This window comes from Aotus nancymaae, unplaced genomic scaffold, assembly GCF_030222135.1.
Source record: "Aotus nancymaae isolate 86718 unplaced genomic scaffold, 86718_ANA_hifiasm-v0.15.2.pri h1tg000040l, whole genome shotgun sequence".
NCBI lineage: Eukaryota > Metazoa > Chordata > Mammalia > Primates > Aotidae > Aotus > Aotus nancymaae.
In genome coordinates, this window is record NW_026988454.1 from 108,732,734 (window position 1) to 108,744,978 (window position 12,245).

The 12,245-nt window shown below is 44.1% G+C and overlaps 1 protein-coding gene across 1 annotated transcript in view; it reads right to left on the bottom strand.

Moving 5' to 3' along the window:
* The window catches only part of LRRC1 (leucine rich repeat containing 1), a 128,996-nt gene extending 122,573 nt beyond the window's left edge, over positions 1 to 6,423 (bottom strand). The window contains exon 1 of the mRNA XM_012441631.3: positions 6,013 to 6,423. Coding sequence (XP_012297054.2) covers positions 6,013 to 6,171 — 159 coding nt within the window. The 5' untranslated portion in view covers positions 6,172 to 6,423. The remainder of the gene's footprint in view (positions 1 to 6,012) is intronic.
* Between the last annotated feature and the right edge of the window lie 5,822 nt (positions 6,424 to 12,245).

The following is a 12,245-nucleotide window of genomic DNA, read 5'->3' on the forward strand; positions in this document are numbered from 1 at the left end:
ATGTTATTGAAGTATGTCCAAACATAAAACTAGGTTATGTCTTTTCTATGCTTTAGCTCTCACAAAATTGTAAGGTAACCACTTTTTAAATCGGATAAAAACACACAAAAGAAAGCTCAACATTAATTTAACATGACAGATAACAATGATGCAATTTTGCAGACACTGTATGGCTGTGTGCAATATATTAAATACGACAGTAACATGGAGCAGGTAGCCTGAATTCACATTCTGCTTGCTGACACCACTGCGGATTGAGACCCCTTCAGCTGCCCAACACTTTTGTCTAACAAATCGCCATGAAACCTTTGTTCATATAACCTTCAGCCATCTTCTGACACCAACTCATCATTTCTGTAATAAGTTCACATCTGTTCTTCCCCCATTAGCTAGAGACAATTAAAGAGTTGCTCAAACACAGTCAATAAAGTCTTCGGGCACTGCTCATTTATAAGGTCATAAAGATGTCACAGAATCTGTGATTTTTAAAAAAAGGTATTATTGAAAAGAACATTAAAAATATAATTCTGGTTTTAAAAAATAACTTACAAACTCCCAGAAAAATGTCTTCAAACTCCAGTTTAAGAAACAGTATTTCAGCCAGGCATGGTGGATCTTGCCTGTAATCCCACAACTTAAGGAGACCAAGGTGGGTGGATCACTTGAGGTCATGAGTTTGAGACCAGCCTGGCCAACACAGTAAAACCCTGTCCCTACTAAAAATACAAACATTAGCTGGGCGTGATGGCAGGTGTCTGTAATCCCAGTTACTCAAGAGGCTGAGGCAGGAGAATCGCTTGAACCCAGGAGGTAGAGGTTGCAGTGAGCCGAGATGGCACCACTGCACTCAAGCCTGGAAAACAGGGAGACTCTGTCTCAAAAAAAAAAGAAAGAAAGAAAGAGAGAAAGAGAGAAGAAGGAAGGAAGGGAAGGAAAGACAGAGGGAGAGGCATTATTTTAAAATAAACAGATCTTGCAACGGTATCCAGAAAGATGTTAAGACATCTCAGATCTAACTCTGTGCTGACACTTCAAGTGCTTTACACATATTCTTTAATAACTATAACCCTATAAGATAGGTAGTACTCTAACACCTGAGGAAACAGAGGCTTGAAGAGAGTCTCCAAGTGATGGGGCAGCATTTTGAACTATCTGAATCCAGCACCTCTGCTCTCTGCCCTTTTAAGACAGGTCCTAAAGAGCCTCGGCAGAAGACAACCAACAATGGACAATATAAATCCAGATGAAACCAAGCAGATGGGAGTGAGGGGGTAAGAGAGGAAAGATGGCATTGTGAAAAAAGAAATGGCAGGACTTGGCAACAAAATGGAGAGGAGAAGGAAGGATCTGAAGTAAGTCTTTGGACCTTTGAGAGGAAAAGAATGGCTGCCCTGCCCCCTAGAAATGGAACTTCTGGGAAGAGCAGTCAGTTTGGAATATGAGACCTAAATTGAAACATGGTTGGTTTAAGGCAAAAGAGACTTTACCACAAGTGGAGATGGATATTCCCTTAACAGATCACAGCTGGAGATTTTAAACTTGAAGTCATATCCATAGAAAATATGTTTACAGTGCATGAAGATTCTTTCAAAGATAAAGCAATCAGAGGTGTCCAGCACAGAAGACATAGGAAACAAAAACTAGCAAGACAAGGACAGTGGATTCTGAAAGAAGAATTTGTGTCAACAATAGTTTCAATAGATTGGTGCACAAAAGTCTGACCATAGGAAGGGAAATTATGATGGCTAGGAAACACGGGCCACCTACCCATCTTAGGACTCATTCATGCATCTTTGTGCCCACTATGTGTCCATTCATGAAGATCTCTGCCCTCATGGAGCTAATGTTTTAGTCAGGGAGAGAGACAAAGAAAAAGAAGGCAAGTATATGGTCTGGAGTTAGGTGATGATATGTGCTCTAAAGAACAGGAAAAAATAAAGCAGAATATGAGAAGGAATGATGTAGGGGGGCAGGTATTTGAGATAATGCCATCTGTCAATCAACAAAAGATCAACTGAACTCTAAGAAGAGATGGCAAGGTAAAATTCAATTTTTTAAAGCTACGAAGACTTGAGTATATTCATTCAAAATACGTGCTGCCTACTACTACATGAAGCACTATATTGGTGCTGGAGACAGGAAAACACACATATTTGAAGGTATCTGAGAATTGGTGCACACTGAGGAGAAAAGCAATGGCATGTGAAAGGCTGAGGAAGTACAGAGGGGAAGCCAAGGTTCCTGCAGGGCAGGTAAGACAAAAGTGTCCCCCTGTGAATGGGCTTTTCTTCTGAAGTTGCTTCTAATTTGAATATTCTGACTATATTAGAAAAGGATAGATGCTGGAGCAGTGATATGCTTAAGGGAAGGGAAAGCAGCAGAGGGAGGAAGATTTTTATAAGACGGCAACATTCATTCAACAGATAAATAATGGTTTATTGAGCAACATAAATAACTGTTTATTGGTACCTACTGGGTGCAACAAGGCTGAGATTCTGTGCTCAACAAAGGTAAGCAATAACACACAGACATCTCAAGAAGGTTACAGTGAGACTGCCTGTGTTAGCACGAGCCAAAAAGGGTAAAACTGCAGGTAGTGGAGGAGGAGTAGGTGGATGCAAAAGGGACGGGGTATCACCCAACTGGAACCAAGCTGAAGATGAGGGTTCTGATGCAAAAGGTTAAAAGATTAGGAAAGTAACCATCAAGTCCACAGCTTAGGAGTAGTTTAACTGTGGTGTCCTTTCCACCCCACACTAACCACATCTGGATTAAAATCATCTGCTTCTTCACAAAGCTGTGAATCATGCCTCCTTTAATCTCTATATTCCCAGTAACTTGCAAATAATGGAGGCTCAACAAATGCTTGGCTAAGGCCAAGTTACAATGACATGAGTAAAATAGGAGAGACTAGGCTGGGCGCAGCAGCTCACGCCTGTAATTCCAGCACTTTGGAAGGCTGAGATGGGCAGATCACCTGAGGTCAGGAGTTCAAGACCACCCTGGCCAACATGGAGAAACCCCGTCTCTACTAAAAAATACAGAATTAGCTGGGCATGGTGGCACATGCCTGTAATCCCAGCCACTCGGGAGGCTGAGGCAGGAGAATCGCTTGAACCTGGGAGGCGGATGTTGCAGTGAGTCGAAATCGTGCCACTGTACTCCAGGCTGGGCAACAAGAGCAAGACTCCATCTCAAAAAAAGAAAAAATAGGAGAGACTAAATAAATGAAGGTTTGATGGGTATGGGAAGCAAGACAGAAGATTCCTGCTAGGTGTCCAAAGCACAGCTGGATGAACAGGACCCACCAGCAACTGCATCTAACTTGCTGGATAACCCTGAGAAAGTCACCTCAACTCTGAATCTCAATTTGTGAAATGAGGATATTGACTCAAACCAGAGGTTGCAGGCCTTTCAGTGGAAAGAAGGTGGCTGTTATTACACGAAAGCGTGGAGAGAGTGCATATCTTTGCTGTCTGGGTAATGGGTATGAGCTTCCCCTTTAAGATGTGCTTTCAAACAAATTATAGAGAGAACATACAGCTGGTATGGCCACCAAAATAAGGACCCTTGAGGTTTATCAACAAAAGAGACCTGCTTTGATGTGGCAGGTAAGGAGACAGGGGTTTGGAGCAGGAGCAGCAGACAGCAGTGGTAATAAGTTACACAGATCTCAGAGGTGTGACAACAGACAGCCCAAGGACAGACTGGATGGAACAGATACATTTGTTTTCAAGGTGGTTCTCATTTGTGGCATGTACACACCCAGGCACCAAGACACACCATAAGTCAGGGAGAAATAGATTTTACACAACCTAAAAACTTTAATACTAATTTAAGAGCTGTTAGCGCAATAATAATCCATTAGCAAGATCACTTGTAACCTTTGAAAAGCTTGTTTATTTACCATATTTACAGAGTGCCCCAGACTATATTTTGAGCTTCTGACAAGTTTCCATTTAGGATCACAGAAATACCTGACATTTTGGCTTGGCATTGGAAATTACATAATTTCCCATGCCAAACTGAATTCTCCAACATTACAGGAAAACCCACAAACCCTGCAGAAGGGAGTGAAAAGCCAATCCAGTCAAAGGAAATCTTCCAGTTCTACAAAAGAAAACAAACAAACAAACAAATACCACAAAGAGCAATGAATCATTTCTAGTGAATAACTTTTCACTCAATCTTTAATAATGTCATTCTGAAGCCCTTAAAAGTATTAAATTACATATTCTATATTTCTGGTGATATCACTGCCTAAAATTATACAACTTAAAGCAGTGAATGAGCTGATGATGACTGTTAAGTGAAATCTTTAAGGACATGAAAGGCCAGAAAAAAAGCATGTGCTTGAAAATGCCTTCGAAATAATAAAAGCCTGAGGGAACTGGATAGCTTTGCTGCTTCTAAGCTAAATAAAGCTTGGGGGGCTTTACAAAGGTCCTAGTGAGGATAATCTCTATGATTACACAGAGCAAACATCCAATCAATTCCACATGAACCAAGGAAGTTAATCCAAGAAGAACACCACTTAAAATATTGAGAAAAACACACAGTACTGATTCTTTAAACGCTCCATCAGCGTTGGAGAACGTATCAGGTCATTCTGACAAGCCAGAACACTTGACTAGTGTTTCTGTGACAATGATTTGGCTTGTGTTAACTGAAGGACAAGCAAGATATTTGAGTCCAACGCTCAGGCCTTAAACAGGTCCGATCCCGGACTCCCAACAGTCTCCCTACTTCCTGCACACCTTTGGATTATTACACACTGACTTCCTGTACACACCTGGTTTGGGATACCTTCTCCCTGAAGGATTACTCTAGCTAAGTTCCCAAGGCAAGCTCAAAGGACTCTCCCTACTCTCGGCGGCAGTGGAGTGATTACTTTACGTAAAAGACTCTGAAAAGATAACACATCACCACAAGGACAGAAGTAAGCAGGGAGACTGTGGCCTCTCCGGGAAAGGCGGCTGCAAGGCTGGCCCGCGGGCAGAGCCTCTGCTGACGTTCACCGCGGCTCTCACCACGCAACAGGTCCACGCAGGCAGGGCCCGGGCGGCTGGCGGCTGGGCACCTGCCCCCAGCTCTCCAGGCCCAGCTCTCCCCTGCCCCCATCCCGCGGCCACCGCGTAGCCACGGCAGGCCGGCAGGCCAAGCCCACCCGCGATAAAGCCTGGAGCACATTCCTCCCAAGATGCCGAGATAGTGCTGCCCGCTTGCGCGCTGCCCAGGTCACAAGGTTCTCCCCGACAAGCCTCTGTCAAAGGAGAGGCCCGCCCGGCTCTTCGTAGGGCCCTGGGGAGTGGAGTGGGGCGGAATGCGGTGCTCTGCAGCCTCCAACAGAAAACAGCCCGTGTAGCCTAACTTCTCACCTGCCGGGGCACAAGTGGCAGGTGTCAATACCTAGACATGGATCTAAGTTACTTAACAGTCCAAAACGTTTCTCCAATAGCACGAGCTCTAGTGACTACAAGAAAAATATCCGGTCACTTTGAATAAAATGAAAAAGAACTTTACTGGGGAAGGATGGAGGTAAAGAGACACGAGGAGAGGCCGGGCACGGTGGCTCACGCCTGTAATCCCAACACTTTGGGAGGCCGAGGCGGGCGGATCACAAGGTCAGGAGTTCGAGACCAGCCTGACCAACATGGTGAAACCCCGTCTCTACTAAAAATACAAAAATTAGCTGGGCATGGTGGCGCGCGCTTGTAATCCCAGCTACTCAGGAGGCCGAGGCAGGAGAATCGCTTGAACTCGAGTGGCGGAGATTGCAGTGAGCCGAGATCGCGCCACTGCACTCTAGCCTGAGCGACAGAGCGAGACTCCCTCTCAAAAAAAAAAAAAAAAAATGGAGACACCGGGAGAAAGAAGCAGGTGAATGCATAAAACAAGTAAGGTTCCCTCCCGCTGGACCCGGAGGTGGAAGAGGCAACGAGAGAGGCGGGGAGCGGAAGGGACAGCAGACGAGCGGGCAGAGCGCGCAGGTGAGGCCGGACCCTCACTCACCTCGGGCAGCTCGCGGAGCTGGTTGGCGTCCAGCAGCAGCTCCTCCAGGCTCCGGGCATAGCGGTAGATCTCCTCGGGGATGTAGACCAGCGAGCAGTGGCGCTTGTCGATGGTCTCCACATGACGGTTGCACCGCCACAGGGGGATGCAGTGGAACATCGCCGCCCCTGCCGCCGCCGAGTCAGGTCCCGAGCGGCGGCGACCCGGGCTCCAAGCCCGCTCTGCCCGGCGGCTCGGCTCAGCCCGCTGCCCTCTCCGCGCTCGTTGTTGGTTCCCTTGCTCGCTCGCTCCTCGCGCCGGGCTTCGCGGTCGGAAGCGCTCCAAGGAACCTCGGGCGGGAGCCCCTACCCCGTCCCAGCACTCCCGCCCGCCAGCCGGTGCGTTCCCTCCCACCCTCCAGTCTCCGCCACCGCCACCGCCACCGCCGCCGCGGGGAGCTTCCTACTCCTAGCCGCCGCGCAAACTGAGCATGCGCGCCAGTGGGTGCGCGCCGAGGGTGTTTCCCGGCCCGAGGGATGCTCCTCTCCGGGTTTTCCCGGCTACCTCGATCTGGAGAGGGTCGAGGGACCTGCGGGCCGGCTGCCCGGGGTCTGCTTACTCCGGTGGGGACGGGGGCTCGTCGGGCCCTTTGAGGAAGGCAGACTGTGAAAAGGCTTGGGGCAAGGATGAGGCAGAGTAGAGGCGGCCTGAACAGAGCAGAACAACTTTTGATTTCTAGTTTTATTTAACTCGCACTCCCCTTCTTACTCCCCTTCCCCAAAACAACTTTCTCTTCCGGGGTCAGGCAGGACCGCCCCGAAGCGTACCTTGCGCGCCGTGGGCGCCAGGCGCTACGGGATTCCCTGTAGTTTTGAGGTGTTTGCGCCGCCCTCGCTGCTGCTTTCGTGGCTGCCCTTGTGCCCGCTGCTCACGGCTGCCCCAGAAGTGTGAGCGGGCCGCGCCCGGCCCCTGCCGCGCCCTTTGGTCCTCGGGCACCGCCTGCAGGCTTTGTAACCTGGGAGCACACCTTCGGTCCTCACGGTTTATGCAGTGAATGACAGTAAATCCTCTCCGTACCACCAAAGGCATAGGAGTCTCAGTCTGCGAGATTCTCACAGATGTAGATGCACTCCGCCAGCAGCCCAACTGCAGAAATAAGCCGGCAGAAGCGAGTTTCTGAGCCGGATCCAGCCCGGCCCAGACGTTGGCCCCTGACAACTACCCGGGGGTGCGAAGGGAGGAGCGAGGAAAGAGGGGCAGATCGAGGCTGCCAGGTGAGCATCCTCCATACAGCTCCTGCTTTTCTGCTGCAACCCCTGTCCCGTCCAGCCCGGATGACCCAGGAGGCTCGCTATTGGGTTATCACGACCATTCCCTCGCGCCGATTCATTTCCCGCGGACCACTTTGCCTGTAACTGTTTACAACACAGTCCCCATCTCCGAATAACCAAATTTTCTCTTTTCGCGAAGGGTTGCTCAGGTCAAGGTCAATCACAATGATGTATTTTTCCTCGGGGGCTCCTCTGACTCCTCACTTGGTCGCCCCTTCGTCCCACACTTTCCTTTTCAAGCGTACTTAAACTTCAGGTTCCACCTGTGGCCTCTGCCACTCTGCCACGCTGGCTCCCCCACCCTCACTCCCGCCTTCCAGCTGCTACAGCTAAAATCTGGAGCCGCGGAGTTTACTTTTCTATAGAAGACAAAGCTGAGCATGCTCAGTAGTCAAGGCAAAGTTTGGTCCAAAACTAGTTTTTGCATTAGACTCTCTATTGGCTCCAGACTCTCCTGTCCCATTGCAACCGGGCACAGGAGGGTTTCCCCGGTGAAATGGAGAAGAGGACACTTGGTCTTTTCAGTTCTACTAGGAGGGCTCCATTCTTCCCAGTCAGTAAGGAGGGGTCTGACTTTTAATTTCTACCCCAGCGTTATCACCTTAACTCTCTCTCATTCCAGTAAATCCCTAAACTCCTGTTACCCTATCCACTTCACCCTCTCTTTTGTTTGTCCTGATTTGATTCCTGCATTCTCACAGAGGGCTACCTGGACTTGAACCTCCACCCGCCTTTTTACATTTCAGAAACATATGATGCTCATTTCTGCCACCCTTCCTAGAAAACTATGGTTCCTGACAGAGACGTGTGGAAAGGTAAGCAAGTTCCTGTCTTCAAGTTTTCCAACTGCTTTAAAAAACAATTTTTTTTTAAGGCTGGCTCCCTTCGTTTAATCTAATGTTGATTTCCAGAGATTATCACACTAGATTATTTTAATGAACACCAAATGTATTTTAAAGATGTGTCCAGTTTTTAAAAAATTCAAACCTCCGCCGGGTGTAGTGGCTCAGGCCTGTAATCCCAGCATTTTGGGAGGCTGAGGCGAGCGGATCACCTGAGGTCAGGAGTTTGAGACCAGCCTGGCCAACATGGTGAAACCCTGTCTCTACCAAAAATATGAAAATTAGCTGGGCGTGGTGGCAGGTGCCTGTAATCCCAGCTACTGGGGAAGCTGAGGCATGAAAATTGCTTGAACCCAGGAGGCAGATGTTGCAGCGAGCCAAGATCCTGCCAATGCACTCCATCCTGGGCGATAAGAGCGAAACTCTGTCAAAAAAAATACAAACCTCAATGAGCATTTTTTGTGTGCCTCTCCATGGTGCTTCAGCTTCTCTGTATTACTATTTTTGTATCACCTTAATCCAAAAGAGATTGTGACTTCTTAAGCAATAGATACTGTCTCACTTGCTTTGTAGGTCTGGGAAACTGCCACAATGCCATATGCACAGTCAATGACCAACAGTTTTTGTTGAATTAATTCTGTGGGTAGTCAGTGGGAGAATTCTTGACATCCCTTGTTTCTAAGGATTTGCCAAGAATTTGAAACAGTGTAGTAAGAGAGAAAAAATGGAACACTTGTCAGCTACAAAATAGGGAAGCAATTAACTTTTTATTCACTTGAAGAATTTTAGGGTTTCCCACCTGATATAATATCTAGTTTCCTCTACCACATACAAATGAGTTTGACTCAATTTAAACAAAGTTTAAAAAGACCACCTAAATCAATTTATTCTAAGAATAATGTAATTCTTTTATTCATTTATACTGTGAGCTGTGTTTTCACAGCCTTTGGTGTAAAGAGATTTGTGTTTGGACTCTTGTTATGCCACTAGCTTTGTAGAAATTGACAGTTTACTTAACTTTTATAAACCTCAGTTTTATCATCTCTCAAATGAGGATAATGGCTCGTGGGATTGTTATCTGGATTAAATGAAATAATATATGTTAAATGCTTAGTAGAGTATCAGACGCACATTATTTTAATCAATAAATATTCATTATGCACTTTATTAGCCAACCTCCAGGAAGTTGGGGGCAACATCCACTATCTCCTGGTTGATCTGTGTAACCAACTTTCTCTCTCTCGGATCACTCACTTTGGGGAAGCCAGCTGCCATGTTGAGCAAATCTAGAGTGCCACATGGCAAAGAATTGCAGACTGCTGACGACAACTAGCAAGGGACTGACAATTCTTGCCAGTAGTCATGTGAGTGAGCCATCTTGGAAGCCAATTATCCAGCCCTTGTCAAGCCTTCAAGGACTGCAGCACCAGCTGATAGCTTGACTAAAACCTCATGCTAACCTCTGACCCAGGACCACTCAGCTAAGCTATTCCTCACTCTTGACCCTTAGAAACTCTGTGAGACGGTAAATGTTTGTTGCTTTAAGCTGCTAAGATTTGAAGTAATTTATTACACTGCAGCAGATAACTAATAAATGTACATACCTTGCACCAGACATTGTGCTAGATACTAGAAATGTGTAAGAAAAAACAAGATAGGTCTTAGCCTCATGAAGCTTACTCTCTAAAGTTAGGAGAATGATAAATACTTAGTGGTTTGTTGTTGTTTTATCATTATTTTTTGAGCATGATATTATTAATTTTCTTTAAGTAAAAGTCCAAAGTGGTAGCTTATAAGATAGGCTGAAAATAGGAATTCAGAGGTTTGGGCATGTGAATTTTAATGTAAGATACCACTACCTAACCACTAGAATGACTTAAAATTTAAAAAAAACAAAAAAGACAATCCCAAATGTCACTGAAGATATAAAGCAACTCAGCCTGGCAGAGTGACTCACACCTATGATTCCAACACTTTGGGAGGCTGAGGCAGAATGGGGTGGGGAGATTGCTTGAGACCAGGAGTTCAAGACTAGCTTGGGCAACATAGGGAGACCCCCATCTCTACAAAAAACAAAAAATTAGCCTGGTGAAGTAGCCTGTGTCTGTAGCCCAGCTACTCAGAAGGCTGAGGGGGAAGGATCACTTGAGTGTCGTAGTTAGTTTGAGGCTGCAGTGAGCTGTGATCGTGCTGTTTTGGTTACTACCGCTTTGTAAGATATTTTGAAGGTCAGTAGTGTGATGCCTCTAGCTTGGCTTGCTTGCTTGTTTGTTTCTTTTGTTCAGTATTGGTTTGGCTAGTTGGAGTCTTTTGTGGTTCCATACAAATTTTAGGATTTCTTTTGTACGTCTGTGAAGAATGTCATGGGCATTTTGGTAGTGGTAGCATTGAATCTGTAGTTTGCTTTGGGTAGTATTGTCATTGTAACAATATTAATTCTTGTAATCCATGAGCTTGAGATGTCTTTCTATTTGTTTGTATCTTCATTAATTTCATTCTTCACTGTTTTGTAGTTTTCTTACAAAAGTCTTTCACCTCCTTAATTATATTTATTACTAGGTATTTTATTTTTTGTAGCTACTACAAATGGGATTGCCTTCTTGATTTTATTTTCAGTAGTTCATTGTTCATGTATGGAAATGCTGCTGTTTTTTAATATTGATTTCACATCCTGCTACTTTACTGAATTTGTTTTATTCTGTTTTTTGATAGAGTCTGTATGTTTTTCTATACATAAGTTCATAGAATTTGCATACAAGGACAAATTGATTTCCTGATTTCCAATTTATATGCCTTTTATTTGTTTCTCTTGACTAATTGTTCTAAGACTTCTAGAGGTATGTTGAATAAGAGTGGCGAAAGTGGACATACTTGTCTTCTTCCAGTTCTAAGAAGAAAATCTTTTAGCCTTTCCCCATTTATTATGATGTTAGCTGTGATTTTGTCATATGTGGCCTTTTTTATTTTGAGATATGTTCCTTCTTTGCTTAGTTGATTGAAAATTTTTATTGTAAACAGATGTAAAATTTTTATCAAGTGCTTTTTCTGCATCTATTGAGATGATCATGTGTTTTTTAGTAGTCCTTCATTCTATTGATATGATGTATGACATTTAATGATTTGCATATATTAAACCATCCTTGTATTCCTGAGATAAATCACACTTGATCATGGTGTATTATCTTTTCAATGTGTTCTTAGATTGGATTTGCTAGTATTTTGTTGAGGATTTTTGTGTCTATGTTTATTAGGAATATTGACCTGTAGTGTCCTTTTTTTGTTGTGTCCTTGTCTGTTTTTGGTAGCAGGGTTATGCTGGCCTCATACAATGAGTTAGGAAAAATTTTCTCTGCTTCATTTTGTGAAATAGTTTGACAAGAATTGATACTAATTCTTCTTTAAAGATTCAGTAGAATTCAGCAGTGAAGCCATTTAGTCCTTGACCTTTCTTTGTTGGGAGATTTTCTATTACTTACTAAATCTTGTTACTTGTTGTTGGCCTGTTTGAGTTTTCTATTTTTTCTTGCTAGAATTTTGGTAGATTGTTTATGTCCAGGAAATTTTCTATTTCTTTGGGTTTTTAAAATTTATTTTCATGTATTTGTTCATAGTAGTCTCTAATAACCCTTTGTATTTCTGTGGTATCTGTTATGACATCTCCTTTTTCATTTCTGATTTTATTTATTTGGATCATCTCTCTTTTTCATTAATCTAGCTAATGGTTGGTTGATTTTATCTTCTCCAAAAAAACCCCAACTTTTTGTTTCATTGGTTTTTGTACTTTTTTTCTCTCAATTTTATTAATTTCTTCTCTGATCTTTATTATTTCTTTCCTTCTAATAATTTAGGGTTTGGTTTCTTCTCTCTTTTCTAGTTCCTTCAAAGGTAGCTTTAGGTTGTTTATTTGAAATCTTTGTAGTTTTTTCATGTAGGCATTTATTACTATAAACTTGCCCCTAATACTGCTTTTGCTATGTCCCCTAGATTTGATATATTGTGTTTTAATTTTTATTTATTTCAAAGAATGTTTAAATTTCATCTTTTATTTTTTTTTTTTCTCCATCCATTGGTCACTCAGAAG